Source organism: Episyrphus balteatus, chromosome 4 (genome assembly GCF_945859705.1).
Source record: "Episyrphus balteatus chromosome 4, idEpiBalt1.1, whole genome shotgun sequence".
NCBI classification, from domain to species: Eukaryota; Metazoa; Arthropoda; class Insecta; order Diptera; family Syrphidae; genus Episyrphus; species Episyrphus balteatus.
In genome coordinates this window covers 72828508-72848579 of record NC_079137.1, presented here as the reverse complement: position 1 = coordinate 72848579, position 20072 = coordinate 72828508, and the positions used below count along the sequence as shown (strand labels likewise).

Sequence of the window (20072 nt, the reverse complement as noted above, 5' to 3'; positions counted from 1 at the left end):
AGGGCCAGGGGGTCAATTCCCGATTTGTGAAGCTGTGAAGTGATACAAATAATATCATTTCAATTTCACAGAGTTTTTTCATTTTATCACTTCACAGGCACCCCTTATGCGATTCTCTAACTCAATATGTGATTAAATGTGTACTAAAAAGTACTAAATGAAAAAAAAAACTTTCATTTTTGAGAAAAATATATCCTAGCAGCTTATATGAACTAAAGTTTTAGTAAGTTTCTACGGAAGCCCGATTTTTTGCTGTTTGGACAGTGCAAGTAAACGCAAACTTCAAGTAGCGTTTAACAACACAGCCCGTTTTATATATGGTTTACGTCGTTTCGATCATGTTTCTGCACAGGCAGGTAGTGTATTTAATATGCCTTTTAACAAATACATAGATTTTCTTACTACTACCTTTACGAAAAGCTTAATTTCCCAGTATCACAAAGAAGCAATATTCTCATTGTACCTACCTTTAAATTTAGAAACTAACTAAATATTTTTTAGTTAATTTATATTAATTTCTGTAAATAATATTAGTTGTGTTTTTTATTACCACTGGGCTTAACTGTACAAAAAAAAACGCCTCGGGGCTTAACGAGAAAAATTGGCAGCACTGCATATTAAATGTTCCGAAATCAGCTGACACAAAAAAATATAAAATTGTTATATTTTTCACTTTTGGGTTTTCTTGTGTGTTTTTGAAAAAAAAGTTTAACTAAAGCCTGAACTACATCAAAACACAAAGTCAAAAAAAGTAAACAAGATGTTTTTTCTTCTTCCCCCTAGTAGCTTGTTTGTATATCTCCCTTTCATTTTAAAAAAGTATTCGATTCAAAAAGCTTGAACAAGACCAAGCTTTCAATTTTCACAAATTTTTAAAAACAAATACACTCAAACAATATTTGATATCCTTTCCGTAAGGTAGCTCTTCGATCACATAGTTACTGTCATTTTGCGAAAAAAAAGCTCTTTTGACAAACAATTGAAAATTCAGATACAGTCGATTCCCTATAAGTCGTACTTCCTTAAGGTCAAATTTTCCTCTTACTCAAATTTTTTACCGTTTTTGATGAAACCGACTGCAGCAAAAAGATTAAATAGATTCCTCTTAGTCGAATTTCCCTCTAGCTCGAACCAATTTTCGTGTCCTGTGACGATTCGACTTAGATGGAGTTGACTGTAATTTGTTTACTTTTTGAATTTTTTTTATTTGAAATTTAAAACTTCAAAAACAAAAGAGCTTTTTTAATTAATTTTTTTCCAATAGATGTCAGGTAAATATACATGTGATTTTTATATTTTGAGCTTTTTTTTACTTTTTTGTACTTTTTTGACTTTGTGTTTCGATGTAGTTCAGGCTTAACTATTAAATAAATATTTAAAATAATAATTGTCATTCCAAAAATTAGTTTTGTTGTTTTTAAACAAATTCTAAACAATTTACGAACAAGTTAATTTGGTAGCACAGATTTAAATCTGTTGAAAAAGTTAAGCCCAGAGAATTCTCCGGGCTTAACAGCTAAGCCCAAGGGGCTAAAGTGTTGTTGCATTTAACATGTAAATTCCTTAGCCCCGACTGCGTTTTTTTTTGCCCAGTTAAGACCGGTGGTAATTAAAAACACACCTATTATATATCGTCTGCACAAAGCTAAAACCGCGAATCTGCATTTTTGGACATTTTCACTTTAATACGTCATTTAACTTGTTATAGGTTCCTCTATCCACTGCTTCGACCCCAATCATCCATCTGTTGCCTAAAAAAAAAATTCAAAATAAAAATTCAAATTAATAAACAAATTCGAATTAGCCTTGTGAACAAGGCAGTTGCCTTTTCAAGGTTTAAGCCTAGTACGCAGCTGAAGCGACAAATTTTGAAGTCTCCAAAGTCAACACCAACAGCGAACATTATTAAAGAAAAAACCATCGGGAAAGTAAAAATACAAATCAAGAAATTCCAGAAAAAAACATCAGAAAATAAGTTTTAAATCAAAAAAAAAAATAAATTTAATTTCGTTCAAGATTTCATTAACGAAATTTTGTGTGGAAAATTTCGTTTCGGTTCAGCTGTGTACTAGGCTTAAAGGGCCTATATTTTGTTGTTCATGAAAAGTAAACAAACAGATCTAGTGTGGACACTGCTTTAAGTTTGAATATTCACACTATTTGACAGTTAAAATTTGTCTTGGCATCACTTTGAATTTCAAGAACTGTCACTAGAAGTGTCAAAAAATTTATCAACAAATCAAAACATTTCAAAATTATTTTAATTTTCTTATTTATGTCGTTTTCCAAAATTATGGGAGTGAATCACTCCTTTTTCGTGCAATTTTGGAATTTGTTCACGAAGAATTTGACAAGTGGAGTGATTTGACGTTTGCTTTGCATGTGTTTGTAATACGAAATAATGAATAAAATAATAACACAATCTTTTAAATTCACTTTTAGTGATTTTTTACAATACTTTATTGAATTTTTTTGTAAATAAATATAATTTCCTTCACAAAAAAAAGTTAAAACAACCACCCAACAATTTGACAAGCAGTCCATGAAGTCAAATGTAGAAGTATTGGTAATCACTCCGTCACTCCTTCAAAATTTTGGGAGTGAAGAATTCACTCCAAAAATTCACTCCTTTTTCAATTTTGGAATTTGAAATCACTCCTTTTGGAGTGATTATATAGCTAGGAGTGTCACTCCTTGAATTTTGGAAAACGACATTAATTAAAAAATTGCAAAACCATGTCCCTTCTAGTTCTTGGAGAAGCTTCCGAATCTGAAGAAGAAACTATTGTTGACAGAGTAAGTACTCCAATTTATGTCTTTCTATATTTAAAAACAATCAACAACCTCTTCTAGCCAATTGTTTATGCCAAAGCTGTTGCAGGTGAAGCAGCAGAATCTGATGAAGGTAGCTTAACCTTTAGATTTCAAGTCATTCACATTAAAAACTAAAAATATAAATTTCAGATGTCTATGATAAAAACGATAACCATCAATCTATAGAAGCCAACAACCGGACAATCAATAATAATGAATTCTTTCACAAGAAACTTGGTAACTATTCAAAATTCTCACCTTTTACTATTTTGAACCTACGACTTTTCCCTTCCAGTTGAATCCAATATAGCTCTTTGGAAAAACCTAAATAATCTCATACGTAACGTTGTACTATCTGCCTCCAAACAGTTACTAAGTGCTGATCAAATTCTCATGAAATCACAGGTTTCAATGCAATCAGCACTTTCTTCAGTCAAAGGCATTCAAACAAATGTTAAACAATTAAAAGACAAGACCGAAGACATTCTAACGGCGAACTTTATTCCCCAAATAAATATTTAAATACAAACCAACAAATTTTGTTTTTTCTTTTTCTATCATTTTTCCTCGTCTGAATCAGGGACATATACGGAATCGGTAGGAGATGGTTCTCGTGGCACATAAGTCGCCTCAAAGCATCGAGAGAATATGTAACGCAGTCCTTTTTTATTGGGGTCATTGTGTTCAGGAGATTGCGCAATTTGTTCACCTTGCGCTTGGTTTTCCTCTGTTTCCACAAACGTCACAAAGACTTCACTCTCTGATTGCCGGTTATCGTTGATTTCCATTGGTTGAGAATGTCCCAAATTTGTGTCTATCATTTCGGAATGTTGACTCAAACTTGGAATTCGTGGTATTTCAGTACTAGAAGCTGTGGATCGATGATTTCTAGGAACATCTACCGATTGTCTATCAAAACGGAATATCGACGAATCATCGGAACTAGGTAATTCCTCTTGAATACTTGTGTGAGCCATTGTTGTGGTGTGAGCTAAACTGGAGCTATTTAGTCTCTTACTCTCCCTGGCTGGGGGGACTTTTTTAGGAGGTGGTTTTCGTTTTGTTGCACTTTTTTGGGCATTTGTCTTTGATAGGAAACTTTCGGTGATCTCTCTAGGAGCGACATCTTCACACATTGTGACTTCATCGGGTGATAAAGTGGACATAATGAGAACACCCTCAAAGAAGTTCGCTTTCTCGATTTGGAATACTATCGGGCTATGAAGGAATAAAGACAAAATATATTTATTAATCCGTTATTGATCTAACGTTAGAATTTCAAGCTATTTATATACAATTTTGATACAGAAATTTAACCTACAAAATTAATAAATGTTAATACAATATGTTTAAAAGAGCTTTCTTGAATTTTTTTGATTTTTACATTGTGGCTTACGGATAAAATTAAAAAGTAATTATTTATGGAAGACTGAAATCAATTGATTAAAAGGGCTTTTCACACCATAGTTTGTTCTGCTGAAAATCGGGCATAAGGCCAACTACTGTCTTCTTATGCTAGTTTGACTAAAGCTAAAATTTAAAGGACACAAAGCTGATTGACCATTGATTATTTTGATAAGCAGAGCTGAAAATACTGTCTATGTTGCGGAAGTGAAGATATATTTACAAGCAAGAGTCTGTGAGAATATGGAGGCTGAGTGGTTATATGTATAACAGAAGAGTATTTTTTTTTTAAACGGAGCTATGTCATTTTTATATAAAATAAATAATAAGGGGCCTGTATGGCTGATTTGTGGAATATCAGAGTTGACGTAAAATTTATCAGATTGCTCATTTGTAAAAATAACAGTATAACAATTATACCAATTTTGGAAAAGTTCAATTTTCTCAAAAACGGCTTCAAAGATTTTGCTAAATAAAACAAAAAAATATGTAAATAATTTTGAAAAAATAAATTTTTGGATTTTTGAAAAAAAAATTACAATTTTTTTTAACAAAATTAAATTTTTGATGGATTTTTTGAAATTTTCGTTTTTGGTGTTGATCAATATTTACTACAATATGTATGGAATTTGTAACAAAGAAATTAAATGGCAGTCTTTTTTGGAGATCAAAACCGTTTAAAGAGACGTTTTTGTAATTTAAAACAATTCTTTAAGGTTTTATTCATTTTCTTATAAAATTAAATAAAAAATAATTTTTAATATGTGCAAGCAAATTTTTCCAAAAGTCGTAAATTTTATTCTTTTTTAATATACATTTACTAGATTTGTAAAAATTGTAAAAAATTTAAGCAACTTGAACTATAAAAGCAAGTTTGTTGGACCCTGTCGTTTTTAGTTTTGATTAAAACCTTAAAATTTCTTTTTCACACGAAACTAATACTTGCTTTGCAGAGGAAGTAAAAAATATTGAAATTTTTTCTGACTGTCAGTATATCTAAATGGCTGGTTCGATTAACAGTATAACTTCTATTCTCTAAATATGACGAGATCCTTGTCAAAGGCTTTAAGTTTATGGGCTAGTCTTGTGAAACAATTTATCGAATTTACTGTGAAATTCAAAAGCACAAAAAAAGAAACATTTGTAATAGTTGACTTAATCTGTACGAAATCATAATAATAATTGACTTAAGTTAAAGGATAACAATTAAAAATAATTAGGGATAGGATTTTCATGCACTTAAAACGAAAAATATGCGTCTAAAATATGCCTTCAAAAACAGAAAATATGTATGCATTTTAAAAGCACATAAATTTATAAAATATCTGTTATCTTCTACATTGGCTATAGGTAGAAGATAACATTAATTTAATAAAGAAAGGTCACGGAATAAGGAAAAATTTATAAAATATCAATATCATACAAATATTTCACGTTACTTTTATGAAAATCTATATACGAAACCATTTCCGAGTAGAAAGATGTAACTTTTTGTAATAATTGGGGTTTGCTTTGAAAAAATAAATAAAATTGGCCAAAATTTACTATTAAATAATACAATTCATCATTTGATCGTGTTAGAGTTAATTTTTTATAAGTTTGGACTACGTTGGTTTTTCAGTTTTTCACAGTATTTGCTTACGTTTTTGACTTTTTTTTTCCAATTGACGTTCAGTCACTTTTGGACAAAAATTTCAATTGTGTAATTTCGTTATTTTGCCAATTTTTGGGAAAATCTGCACGATAAACATGCATTATATTTTAAAAATATGCCAAAATATGCAAATTAGTGCAAAATATGCAAATATACATAATGTACTAACGATTGAATGCCAATTTAAATGAAATCACCTAATTCGAATACATAATACGTTGCCATGCTTCCAAAGTGTTCCTAAAAAAGCATGCATTTGAATGGAAATCCTATCCCTAGAAATAATAGACTCAAACAGTTTCTGAATAACTGAAAGTTTGTCGATGGATCGATAAGTCGTGATTTCGTTTTCAGACCCTTTTTTTTATCAATTGAAGCTATAAAAGAACTTTTCCATAATACTTACCTTCCAGCCTCACGGAACTTGATTTCTAGATTTTCAAAGAGTGCCTCCGAGAACAAAAGAAATGCTCTGAACTCTTTGAGGCAGAATGTGACCTGAGTTTCTTCCGAGATGGTGTAGTTCTCAAATTCATCAGATCTGTTGAAGAGATTGATAATTATTTGATTTCTTGAAACTATATCGATGCTTACGTTAGTTTCAATTGTGATCTCATGAATTTGTCATTAACTCGTGAGCCTTCGACATAGTTCTTAACATTTACTTTATCACTTCTCACTTCGAATGTGATCTCCTCTTCGGCGGTTTGGAAGTTTCCAACGATTTCTTGAAATATTTTATAGGAACCTCCAATTCTAAAAAGATCATTCCCACTGTTAGCCTCTTTTTAAGAAAAACAGACTTTTAAACTTACGAATTAGGAAAATTGTCCATTGGAACTTCAGCAGTGACATTATCATCATCAATAATTGAGATGATGAAATGCTTAACAGTTTCATGTTTGCAGTTCATTTGAACAAGGAACTTGGAACGCGAGGGTTGGATTTGTATCGAACAAGTTTCGACCTTCATTTGGATTGGCAATACTTAAAGTCTTCAGTTGGTAAACAATAGAAAAATAATGCTTACCTGTTTCATACTCTTGAAAGCCCCCAAACAGGCTTTCATCGACAGACGACAATAATTCTCATCATCACTGGATCCAGCAGCAAGATCGTAGGTTTCAAAGAATCTTGTGAAAAATTTAAATGTACCAACGGCGGATTTGTTCGCATTCACTGAACGCAATTGAAATCCATTGTCGTCAGCTTCGATGTAGAGATCGGTTCCGAATTTGGACAAAGATTGAATGGCTTTGGCAAAGACTAGGAGGAAAATAATTAATACAAAGTGTGCAGAGTTGATTTATGATAATTTACTTCGAGAATTTGCACCGCTTAAGACACATTTCATGTTTTAAATTTAATAATAAATTAATTGGTGTTATTTTGTTGGTTATTTGTTCAAATTCAATTCAAAATAACAAGATTTTGAAGTTTTGATTTCACATGTCAAAAACGTCAAACAATTTAAAGTTCTGTTTGGTTTGATTTTGTTTTTAATTTTTAAGATCCGTTCGTGGTCTAATCTAGAAATTGTCTCTTTTTAAACAGTTGACCACACCGCAATGGTATGAGGTTGCGGTACAGGTAATTGTATAAAAAAAATCCACACCTAAAACGTCTAGTGTTTTTTTTCAAATTTTGTGTCCCAAACATTTACACAAACAGCTACCACAAGAAGTTGAGTCATCCTTAAAAAAAAACAATTTATTTCGTCCGAACTTTGTCATTATTTGCTGAATTCAAAAATGTTTAGAGATCTATTCCTTTTACGTCTAGTTTTTGAGCTATACACTTCACTATTTTCGATATAAGCACCCATGTTCCGCAATTTGACCGAAAGTGAATTGAAATCACTTTTCAATTTCAATTGAAATGAAATATCATATTCTTCATTTCGATCGATTTCGAAAACTTCGAAATTGCTTCGAACTGTCAAAACTCAAAGATCATCCATTTTTATTTTATTTCTAAAGTGAATTTACTGCTGCTTTGAAATCAAGAAAAAACTACAGGAAATAATTTTTTACACAAGAAATAAATTGCATTAAAAGTGAAAAAACCGTCAACACTGCTCTTAAAAACAAAAAAAAGGCACAGGACAGAGTAAAAAGTATGTGACAAATTAGGGAAAAGCTATCCAATTTTTTCCCTAGAGCTGAGTACTGAAAAACGAAAAGCAAACTAAATTTTTCGTTCAATATTTCGTTATGATATTTTTGTACGAAAAATTTCGTTTCGCTTCAGCTGCGTACTAGGCTTCAGTAAGCAGTCTAGAAAAAAATTGGAGCGTTTTTACTCATTTTGTCACTCACTTTTTTTGCTCTGGCCCCTGGAATTGTTTCTTGATTCAAAGCATGGTATAAGAAAAGAAGGTATGATCACGCGAAGAAAGTCTGTATCGAGAACTGTCAGATGAAATAAAAAAAAGATGGCTTCCTAAGTTTTTGACAGCTGTGTCCTATTGAGTCCTATTGAAATTGTTGTAGTTAACAAATTTGCCTTGGTAATTGTTGTTGCTTTTGACTTTGCCAAATTAAAGCCTTAACTACAATGACCTAAAAAGTGAAAAAGTGGGAAATTTACAAGTACAAGTAAAAATTTTGTATTTCTTTCTAGCGCATTTGGAAAAATTTACAAAAACTGTTTTTAAACCAAAAAATAAGCTTTCTGCTTATTATTATATTATTGTGATCGGAAAAACTGTCACAAAATTAGTTTGAAAATTTTCACTTTTTGACTTTTTGCAAAAACTGGCCGTTTTGTAGTTATACCTTAAACGTCAAAAACTTATTACTCCATTTTGTAAAATGGGGACTCTAATGATCATACCTTCTCTTCTTATACCATGGATCCAAAGGACTTGATGTGTTAACGGTGTTTTCATTTTTGATTTATTTTTTTTTTAATTTATTTTCTAATTTCGCAAATTATCTAATTTCGAATTTCAAATCGAAATGAGAAATTTAAACTGGACTTTTTTGTGAAATTTTCTCATTTGAGCTGTAATGAAAATAAGCTATAATAGCAAGCCCAAGCGAGATAATTTCGCAAATTAGGTCAGTTCTTTTGAAATAACTATGAATATAGCCAAATTTTTAAATGACGCACGTCACTTCTTAAAATGACCCAAGTCACTTTTGAAAATGAAGCTCGTCACTTTTGAGAAAGAGGTGCCTCAAGTTACTTTTAAAAATGAGGTGAAAGGTGCGTCATTTTTAAAAATGAGACTCGTCACATTTGAAATTGACGCGTGTATTTTTTGAGAAAGAGGGGCGCCATTTTAGGCACGTCACTTTTAAAAATGACACTCGTCACTTCGAAAAATGATTCGCATCACTTTCAAAAATGACGCGAATCACTAAAGAAAATGATGCGAGTCAATTTTGAAAATGCACGCGTCACTTTTGAAAATGACTTTCTAATTAAGCGAGAAGGATCTATTTCTATATTATTTCATCGTTCATGACTATAGGTTGTATATACAAAGAAGAAACGCCATTTATTTGTTACAAATTAACTATAAAGCATACACTTTTACATAGTCTACGTGTAGTCCAGCTTCATCGCCACTCCATGTTTTCAACCAATTTTCTCGGTCATTCCAGAATCGCAATTCAGCTTTTGGATGGTGATTACTCCACGACTTAAATGTTTTTCTTGGTCCATTAAGAACACCACCTGGAAAATCAGAATGTCCACCAGCACCAACACCAAGTGTCAAAAAGAACTGAAGAATAAAAATCAAATTATCCATCAATATTTTTCATATACCTACATATGTACCTAACTTATGATACCTACCTCTCTATCAAAAGGTGCCATCTTATGCCTATTACTCCAAAGTGATGCATGTGGTAGATTATGTGTTCGAGTTAGTTTTGAAAAACCACCACGAATAAAACCATATTCGTTTCCATCAACTTGCAAAGCAATGTGATCTTCTTCCCAGATCAGAGTATAATTGTGATAATCATCACCCATATGTGATGATCTGAGACTACTCTTTAGCCAAGTATCACGAAGTTCTTCCCCGGATGATAGTACAACTCCACCCATTATTCGTTTACCAGAGAGATCTTCTCCAGTTTTACTCTCAAGAATTTCGTTACCTCGAATAAAAGCAACTCTCATTTGACCCGATGAATGCTCCGTAAATCCATAATAACTTTCAACTGGTTCAAGTAATATTACTGAAATAAACTTAAAATTGAAAATAAATCATAAAAGAAATAGTTTCATTCATTCTTACATGGAAACAGCCAATCCCCTTTAGGTAGTTTAGCTCTTACTTCAACTCTTCCAAAACGAAAGGTGAAAAAATCTTTGGTATTGATTCTCGCTGTTACAACTGGTGGAAGAATTTGAAAGAATTGTGCTATTCGCTGGCATTCCTTTGACATATCAACAATTGCTGTGCATCTGAAATGGATATTATTAAAATATAGAAATTCTAATAAAAGTGTGAAACTCTACAAACTATTTTGCTTCTCTAAAGCTTAACAGAAGCAACGATAGCACCTGTAAAGCTTTATAGAAGCAATTTGTCTATCGGGAACTCACTCCGCTCTTAAATCAAGCTGTCCAGTTCGAATTAATGATCCATTAAATCCCGGTGTTTCCGATAACAAATTTGGTATAATATGTAATTCACCATTGCTCACATAAGAATTTTCTGATCTGCTTTGGAATGATACAAACTCTGAATCATCTGAATCAATGGGAATTCGAACTTCCCTCTTCCACATGGTCCAATTCAGTCTATCAAAATGATCTTCAAACACAAGTTGACCTTTACAAACTGGATGGCGCCCAACTGTGGTTACTGATTTTTCACAATCACTTGGCAACTTCTCTCCAGATGAAAATGAAGAATTTGTTGTTATTGATTCTGGTTCGGAAATATCCACTGTTGCTCTTCCAGCTACTTGTGATCCCAATTTTCTATAAGCATACGATCCATACTGAACATGCATCCAGTAATTGATTTTACTTCCAGGTTCAATGAAAATATTGGAAATTTGAAATAACCAACGATCATTTGAAGGCTGGGTGATATCGGCTGAATAATCTCCAAGCAGATTAAGAGCAATCGGTTTATCAATGTTTAGATGAAATGCAACTAGAACAATTCCTTTTTCATCTAAAAGAAAAAAAAAAAATTATTTATACCAATCATGATCAAAAGCTGTAGTCACACTCTAAGATTCATAGGGTATTCTATATGCATGCAATTATTATGAGCTCGTAGTTTTTAATATTTGTTTTTACTATAAACACTGTCCTATTAAAAACACGAAAATCCCCTCATATCAATTTAATAAACGATTATATTGATAACCTCAGCAAGACAAAATTGATAAATAGACACTTTTATTCTTTAAATGGTATTTTTTACTAATGTCATTAGTATAATGTTGAAGAGAATGTTGTATATACTTACGTGGTATATAAATTCTTAATCCTTGAGGATTAAGGATCTCTATAGTTGGTTCTGGTACTGAATAACCGAATACATTACTCACAGTTGTTACATTCCAAATTATAAATAGAACAATAGACAGTTTCATTATGCAACTTTTAATTAATTTTATGTTATTTTTAAGTTTCAACTAGTAAAAACTCGTCTTTTGTTTACAAATTCTATTATTGATAGACTAATTACTATAAACAGAATGTATTAATATGAAAGATCTTTGCAACTTATTGCTTGAATAGATTAAAACCTACTGCAGTTCTGATTCATAACGCTTCTTAATTTTCTAATAGCTTCAGATTTTCTCTTAGAAAAATGTGACGTACTTATATTCCTTTGGCAAGCGCAAAAGTTTATCAATTAATCAATGAAAATGTTTGTATAAAATAAAGTTTTTTTTTAATGGTTTCAGTTTGAATTTTTAATTTTAACAACGAAAATAAAAAAAAACAACTTTTTCTGAATTCATTTCTATTTTTTTGTTTTTTTGTAAAGTTTTTACTATAAGATTTAGATAACATGAACAAAAATCACCTTCAAAATATAATTCAAAATTCTGTACTTTAGTTCTTTCCAAAAATCTGTACTTCGAATTTCTAGATTTAAAATTTTTGTTTTCCAAAATTCTGTAAAATATTTTAAGAATGAAAAACGGCGCACGAATTTTTGTATTCAGAAAATGTTTACAGAATTTTGTATAATGGATTTCATAATTTTGAAAAATAGAATTTTTTAAGTTTTTTTTTTTATCGAATACAGAACAATAAAGCAGTACAGTATTTTGAAATGCAGTATTTTAATCACACACATTTTTATGACCAACATTATATACAGTACCTATCTTTCATTGTTTGGTGAAGCATAATTTTGAAATACAACAATAAATTACAGTCCTTTTTTCTCAAGAAATATCGACCCTATTCTGCTATTCGATTCACGTGAATGTCTAAAATAAGAAACGTTTAAATGGGGCTTAAAATTAAACATAAGCTAATTTTGTTTCGATTCTATTGTTTTTACGGGCTCAGTTTTTACTTTGCATAGATCACCAACAAGAACGAAACATTTTTTTAAATTTTTGAAGTAAAATACAAATATTTTTTGTTCCCTAATTTTGCTATGCGCAGTAGTTTGCGTTAAAAGATAATTTCAAAATGCAAGTAATATTATGTAAAAAGCAGAGATACCCAAAAGAGATGAGAAACTTCTGACGTCATACGGGTTTGCCTACAAGCTGCTTTAGACATTTTTGGATAAGTATGCGTGAAAAAATATACATTTTTGGCTAAGTATACGTGAAAAATCGTAGATTTTTGCTTAGGTGTGCGTAAAAACACCGTGGCTACACTATGTGTGTTTTTCACATTTATTCACGAATACAAAAGAGATTACAACAACACGAAATAAACAAATGGGTTTTGGGGGGTAAAACGTACGAAAGTTTCCCATCTCCTTTGGGTATCTCTGGTAAAAAGTCAGGGCACAAAATGAATTTTTCTTAACATCATTTTTTTGTTCATCAAAACGATTTTAAGGGTTGACCACACCGAAGGGTATTTGCGGTAGCGGTAATTTTATAAAAAATAATCCAAACTGGAACAAAAATGTTTAGATGTAGCATATTTTTCATACAATTACCGCTACCGCAAATACCCTTCGGTGTGGTCAACCCTTTAGATAATTTTTTAAAACTTTTGTCTGAGAAAAAGTCACAAGCCAAATCTTGGAGTTCGAATGAAAATGGAACTCCAATATTTTAATTAAAAAAAGATGATGCTTCACAATATGAAAGTGATATAAGCAATAAATATGTAAATCAAAAATCATTCTGAAGTCGGTTGTCTTTTCGCTATTAAATACCTGAAACTGTCAACTATGAATTAGTTTTAGTAAACAACAAATATGTTTATTTGCAATTCGATGTGCATAAAACGGTTTGTATACTTCTTTATTTTGCCGGAAACCGGGGTTAAAAAATTACTCCCTTAGATAGATTGGTATTTCTTTTTCACAAAAAAAAAATCTTGTAAAAAAAAATGTTACTCATACACCACGGTGACCGGTTAGCTTTAAACTTTGAAAATGGATACAGTAAAAGCTGTTCCTATAATGAAATTAGCAACTTTTGTTATAAAGCAATAAAGAGTGACAACTCATCAAGTGTTTTGTTATTATAACATTTAAACACTTGAGTCCGAATAAAATTTAGTCACTTCACTAATATTTAATGGACTTGACTAGATAACTAACGAATATCTGTTGTTTGAAAAAGCTTCATTCTTTTTCGATGTAAAATGTTGCTAGCTCCAAATTACTTCCGACTTAGTAGAAGTTATGTTTTAGCTTTGATTATAAAGTTGAAATTATTAAGCAATGATAATAATAATAAGAAATCATAGGGTAAATTAAATTAACTTCCACTTCTCAGTAGTACTGAATAAAGCATCAAGTTTAATGTTATTGAATTTAAATACTCGTTTTGTAACTTTTACTCTTATACCAAATTTTCAGCTGATATACCGGCTCCGATTAAAAGAACAACTATACCTTAACTTAAGTGAGACTCTATATTCAGTTGAGTCGCGTTTCTCTTCGAATGCAAGCGTGTTGTATCAATCGATTTGTTACAAAGAATATCTACAACTCTTTCTTATTCTAGTCTTGTAGCAATTGTAATGAATAGTTTGAAGATGTTATTGTGAATCAACATAAACAAAAAAGCCGTCAAATGAGATTTTTATTTAATATTAGTGTTCTTACTTTTTGCATCGTAAATGCATTAGTATCATCGTATACAGTTCCAGATGCGAGTGTAGAAATTTTAAAGCCAAAAGGATTTCGAATATCTTTACCACGTATGTGATAATTTTGTATCTTCTTTGTTTTAACTTTTTACTTTAACTACTTTTTTGTGCGCATTTTGAACATAAAACAAGGCTTGAAGAAAATGGTTAAATGAATTATTACGAAATAAAAGAATGATGATTCATTATATTGATTGAGTAAGAGTTCATCCTAAAGATCAGCTTATCATCGTATAAAATTAAGACGTAGGAAAACTTGCTAACCTACTTTTTTTCTGTTGTAAACCTTAAAACACCGAAAATATGTATGCTGAGCTGAGCTGAGCAGATATGAATGCACTTCAAATGCAATTGTGATGAATCTTCATTTGGATACTAGTTTATAATCTATATTAATCAATCAAGTTTTATTCAAACAAGACGGTTTGGGGTTTTTTTTTAACAAAATAAAATAAAGTTCCCGTGTTTCCCATTTGGTTGGTGTAAATATTCATTTGGAATTTTTAGATTATGTACTGATGTTAAATACTTATAATAAGAATACATTCAACCTGTTTGAGTAAAAAAGAAGCTAATTAAAAATTAAAGTGATTAATGCTTAGTGAAATTTTCCCCAGATCAATAAAATTTGGGCATTTTGATGAGTTTTTATTTTTTTATATTTTTGGAACATGACAGTAGACTTGTGTTAATCATTTTTACTCGTTAAAGCTTTCAACCATTGACCTTTCTTATCACACGTTTAGTCTTTTGTTTCTATAATTAAAAAAAAAATAAACAACAATAACAACAAATTTTTGGATTATTTCTACGTATTGAATTTCATTAATTTTAATTGTTTATAATATTAACAAATGTAGGGGGATTAAGTTATTTCTTAATAAAAACAATTATATTTGGGAGTTCCCAGCTTTTCCGTTTATCTTTGCTTAGATTTAAACAGTAGACTTTGTGATTTGTATGCAAGAAAACTATAATATTGGAAATAAATTTATTTTTATGCCAGTGTCTTCGAAACCACCACGTTTTGGAAAATTAGTGCAAGCTTTAGTAGAAAATTTCATAATAAATACAAAATTTGGCTACCCACCATAGATAAGTAAAATTATTTGGCGGGTTTTTATGTTTAAAATACTAGAAAGATTTATCGAAAACAGCTAAAAAAAAATGAGCCTAACTTTTGTTTTATCTAACCGAAAAAATTTTCGGATCACAATTATTTTAATTTAAGTTTTTAATAATAAACATAAAAATGTCTCATAAATAAGTTTTCTATGCGTTTCATGAATTCTTCTTAAATAGTTAGTTTTTTTTTAAATTGGGACCAATCGTTACATTGCGTTTACACAAACAAAATTGATTATAATTTTATATAAACTTATTTTTAACAGTTTTAATTAAAATTTGTATGCGAACTGTGGCAATTAACATTGCACTTTTGAAACAAAAATTCTATTTTTTTATTTATATTAATGGTCTCTTCCATTAAGCCATTTTCTTGTTTCTGATTTTCCACCTTAATGTTAAATCTTAACTTAAAGTATAATTTTTAGATTTTTTAAAAAATTTTCAAAAAAAATGTTTTTAATCAATTCTTTGAAAACGCACCAATGCATTTTTTTGAAAATTTGTTTTTATGTGTCGATTAATATTTTCTTTTTGATGCTATACCAATTTTTTGTAATGCTTGAAAATATTTATTTTTATTGAAAAACAAAACGGTTCTTACGGTTTATTTCTAAAAACTCTTTGTTTTAAGATAATACTGCTATTTTAAAATTAAGTCTTATACTGTTTTTTTTTTTTATTTTGCTAAACAGTTAACGTAAAAAATTTTTTTCTGAATTTTAGCACAAGAAACTTCAATATATATAACCAGAGTTATGCGCGACAGAGATACGAGCGTTAAAGTTACGCAAAACCGAAGTTACGAAAAACCGAAGTTATGGGATTGATTTTTAATAAATATTTTTCCAAATTAAATCATTTTTTTTAGAAAATCCCCCCCTGCCGGCTAAACGGAGGGGAATAGACACCCCGTCCCATACAATTTTTTTCTTGACTTGACTCAACTTATACGCTCTAGCTTTTTGGTACGTTCCTCCCGTATATCGTTCATCTCACTGGTTGCCAACCCAAAAACATAGTTTCATAGCTTTGGTGTTCATAACTCTGGTTTTTTATAACTTCGGTTTTTCGTAACTTCGGTCTTTCATAACTTCGGTCTTTCATAACTTCGGTTATTCGTAACTTCGGTTTTGCGTAATTTTGACGCGCGTAACTTTGTCGAGCATAAATCTGGTATTCGTAACTCCGTTACCATTTCTAACTATTGACGTGCGACCCAGTCGTGAATTTTATTTTAACGCAAACGCCTTTTTTTATTTGAGTCTTACACCAACTTCAAAAATGATGTTCCAACTGGGTGAACCGATTTTGACGATTCTTTTATAAATTGAAAGCATTTTCAATTTGGTCCATGAGAAAATTAAATGCAATTTCATTGCTTAAAATATTACGTATAAATGGTTTACCTAATCAAGACCGTTAGAGCTGTTTTTTTAGAAAATTGCAATGGGTATGCCTTTTTTGGAAATGTAGGTTATGGAAATGTGTACTATGAACGTACCGGCATTACCAAAACCACTTTTTCGGACCTTTCTCCATCATCATAATGTTGGCTTTGATTAGGTAATATTTAAATTTTTTGACACGAAACCAACACTTGCCCCATAGAACAAGAAAAAAAAGATTATTTTAACCACTATTAAAGGTACCCTGTAATAGAACCGATTTCTTGAGCTCTCACTATATCGTTTAACGATTCAACCAATTTCAACAACAATTTCAAAAAAAATGCATTTGGTGTTTTTTTTTTATATTTTTAAGTTTTATTTTTGAAAAATCATTTTTATTGTTAACGTGTTGAAATTTTGTTTTTATGGGATTTTTCTTGTAAACATTTTTCTTATTCATAAATTAATGATATAAAATCATTTTCATATTTGAAGCAACTTTTACCAAAAATTTCATTTTTTTATTTATAGATGAAGAAGGCATCAATGAAGTATCATTCAATGTAAAAATCAACCAAAGAATAAACATCTATCAACCTGGTGATTTTGCAGCAATTATTACAGAACGCACCGATAATGTCTGGGCATTTGATAATATCAACAGCCGAGTTAAAGTTGGTGATCAAATCAACTACTGGGTTCATGTTCGTTTTGGAAATGGAAAAATCTTGCGTGAAATCGGTGTAGTTAGGGTCTCGGCAAATACAATGGAAATTTCAAATACCTGCCCAGAAATTGAATCTCAACAACAACAATGTCCTGCCGTTGATGGCGGGAAAGTTGAATGCGAAAAATCACCAACTACAATAAATGGCAAACAAATGTGTAGGAATGAGTTACTATTCGAAGATCACTTTGACCGATTAGATTGGTCGAAATGGAATCAAGAAGTTCGAATACCTCAATCATCGGATGACGGACAGTTTGTAATGTTTCTGAATAAGCCGAAAAATTGTTTTGCTAGAAACGGTCAATTGCATATTATTCCGAGTTTAGCTTCAGAAGTCCTGGGAAATGATCTTAAAAAGTTCAGAACTGGAAGCTATCAGATAGGAGCAGAGCAAGTAAAATTTATTATTTTCGGTTGCATTCATTTACATTATTGAATGTGCACAGATGCACAGGTTTTCTAGATAAATCACAAGAATGCAGTAGAAAGGCACAATTCTATCAAATTCTTCCACCAGTTGTTTCAGCAAGGATCAACACAAAGCATTTCTTCAGTTTTCGTTATGGAAGAGTTGAAATTAAAGCGAAACTACCCAAAGGCGATTGGCTGTTTCCATGTTTGTTAATGTTTGTTTGTTGGTAGAATATTTGTTTCTATTTTGATTATTTTTAGTAATATTACTGGAACCTCTAGAAAATTACTATGGCATAAAAAATTACCAATCCGGTCAGATACGAATTGCATTCAACCGAGGCAATGAGGTACTTCAAGATGCCAACTACACTGATATTTCAAACAAAATTCTTTATGGTGGTGTTGTGATGTCGAACGTTGACCAACATCGGAATTACTTTCTACGCGGAACAAAGTTGGATTGGGACCTAAGTAATGAATTCCACATCTATACCTTGGTATGGACAGAGCATCAGTTTATTTTAGGCATAGATGGACAAGTCTATACGCAAAATTTCAAAGAAGATTTTCCCAAGTGGATGGAAAGTTTTCATGGCAAAACAAAAGTGACTTCAAAAATGGCTCCCTTTGATAGAGAGGTTTGATTAAAAATTTCATATACATACTTCTTTTAAAAATATAATAACTAACTAATCTTACTTAGTTCTATCTTTCACTTGGAGTTTCGGTTGGTGGACATTCAGATTTTCCTGATGATTCACGAAATGGATTTGAAAGACTTCCAAAGCCTTGGACTAATGGAGATCCCAAAGCAGAATTGTACTTTTGGAAAGATTATGAGAATTGGTCAAGAACATGGAATAGTGATGCAAGTGGTCTTCATGTTGATTATGTTAAAGTATATGCTTTATAAAATGAAAATAAAATGTGAGTGCTGTAACTAGCATGTGATTTATGAACATAAAAAAATATTTTGTAAACATTTTTTAAAAATGGAATAAGTACATAAATAAATACACTTGTGGCGCGACGAGCTCACTATTGCCCAACAACAATTTAAATCTATTTCTGTGTTCGTCTTATTAGTTTTAAAAGTATGGAAGGGACAACACTGGAAAATGATTACAAATTATTAGAATTAATGCATAGCTTTTCAATGAAAAAAATGGCAACCATTGGAACATCTAATATTTTAAGAAAATCTTAATAAACATAAAAAATGAACCGTAAAGGCTATAGCACTTATTTTTTTTTGGCATAGAGGAGTTTACTCTTTAAGTACTACATACAAGAAATGGAATTATCGTTTAAATATTTTAAAAGCTCAAAAAGAGCAAAAGTCAAATTTTCTGAAGTTAGGCATACGCCATAGTGACCGTATAAAATTAACATAAATGATCGCCAACTTAAAAATGTTGACTGTCAACATTAAACAGCGTATTCACCGGTCACCGCCATAGACTTTGGGCTGCTTTGGTAATTTTCTCGTTTGCGCTTCCTTCAGAGTTAAAACGGTTTTTTATGTTTTCAGTATTGTTTTCTTTAAAATGCTCTATTTTTGCCAAACCTCAACTGATTCTAAAATTTAAGTTCTATTCGAATAAAAATTATTAACGATCTAAACTTGCCTCACAATTAAAAAATATACGGTATTGCAGCAATTTTGTTTCAAAAAGGAATTTTGTAATTTTTTTGTCTTTCTGTCCTCCGTTTTAATTTCGAAAACGGTTCCTTCTATTTTTATTAACAAAATCAAGAATTAATTTTAGAATGGAAGAGTTTGTTTCGAATAACTCCCATATACATACATTATCTATGTACATATAATGTCTTAAATGCTAGGTTAAATTCCAACGAATTTTACTCAACAAGAACATTTATATGAGCTCGGTTTTTTTCTACAACTCATCTACTTTTTTAAAATTTTATTTGCAATACAAAAACAAAACAAATACTGAAATCTTTAATTTGTTTTTATTTTGAGTTTCCAATGAAACAAGACTAATTACTGAGTTGTAGAAAAATGAATGAATACCTTAATATGAATCAGAATTAAAATTTTCAATCAAAAAAGAAAACATTTTTTTTGTAATTAAAGTTAGACACAACAATTCCTAAAAGATGGCAATGCAACTATATTTTTGAACGATTTTCTAACGATTTTGATTTTTTAATGCACCTGAGTAAAAGAAAATATGTTGCATATTTTTTCGAAGTTCAAATTGATGAAAAAGATATTTTTTCCTTTAAATTTTAT

General features: G+C 30.6%; 4 protein-coding genes across 4 annotated transcripts; 2 read left to right on the top strand and 2 right to left on the bottom strand.

Annotated features, from left to right (window-relative positions):
- Window positions 1-2275: 2275 nt before the first annotated feature.
- LOC129918794 (biogenesis of lysosome-related organelles complex 1 subunit 3) lies at window positions 2276-3368 on the top strand. The gene is made up of 4 exons (XM_055999520.1): window positions 2276-2796; window positions 2854-2905; window positions 2965-3051; window positions 3110-3368. The coding sequence occupies exons 1-4, from the start codon at window positions 2737-2739 to the stop codon at window positions 3334-3336; spliced, it is 426 nt and encodes a 141-aa protein (XP_055855495.1). The 5' UTR covers window positions 2276-2736; the 3' UTR covers window positions 3337-3368.
- LOC129918785 (cell cycle checkpoint control protein RAD9A) lies at window positions 3277-7275 on the bottom strand. The gene is made up of 6 exons (XM_055999511.1): window positions 7193-7275; window positions 6903-7138; window positions 6688-6839; window positions 6467-6628; window positions 6279-6413; window positions 3277-4032 (listed from the first exon to the last, which is right to left on the bottom strand). Exons 1-6 carry the CDS (start codon window positions 7224-7226, stop codon window positions 3372-3374), a joined length of 1380 nt encoding a protein of 459 aa, XP_055855486.1. The 5' UTR covers window positions 7227-7275; the 3' UTR covers window positions 3277-3371.
- A 2076-nt stretch (window positions 7276-9351) lies between these two features.
- LOC129918783 (gram-negative bacteria-binding protein 1-like) lies at window positions 9352-11599 on the bottom strand. The gene is made up of 5 exons (XM_055999509.1): window positions 11319-11599; window positions 10439-11018; window positions 10128-10297; window positions 9680-10068; window positions 9352-9605 (listed from the first exon to the last, which is right to left on the bottom strand). The coding sequence occupies exons 1-5, from the start codon at window positions 11443-11445 to the stop codon at window positions 9396-9398; spliced, it is 1476 nt and encodes a 491-aa protein (XP_055855484.1). The 5' UTR covers window positions 11446-11599; the 3' UTR covers window positions 9352-9395.
- A 2329-nt stretch (window positions 11600-13928) lies between these two features.
- Window positions 13929-18862, top strand: LOC129918784 (beta-1,3-glucan-binding protein-like). The gene is made up of 5 exons (XM_055999510.1): window positions 13929-14206; window positions 17203-17791; window positions 17848-18017; window positions 18074-18453; window positions 18519-18862. The coding sequence occupies exons 1-5, from the start codon at window positions 14080-14082 to the stop codon at window positions 18726-18728; spliced, it is 1476 nt and encodes a 491-aa protein (XP_055855485.1). The 5' UTR covers window positions 13929-14079; the 3' UTR covers window positions 18729-18862.
- The last annotated feature ends 1210 nt before the right edge of the window (window positions 18863-20072 follow it).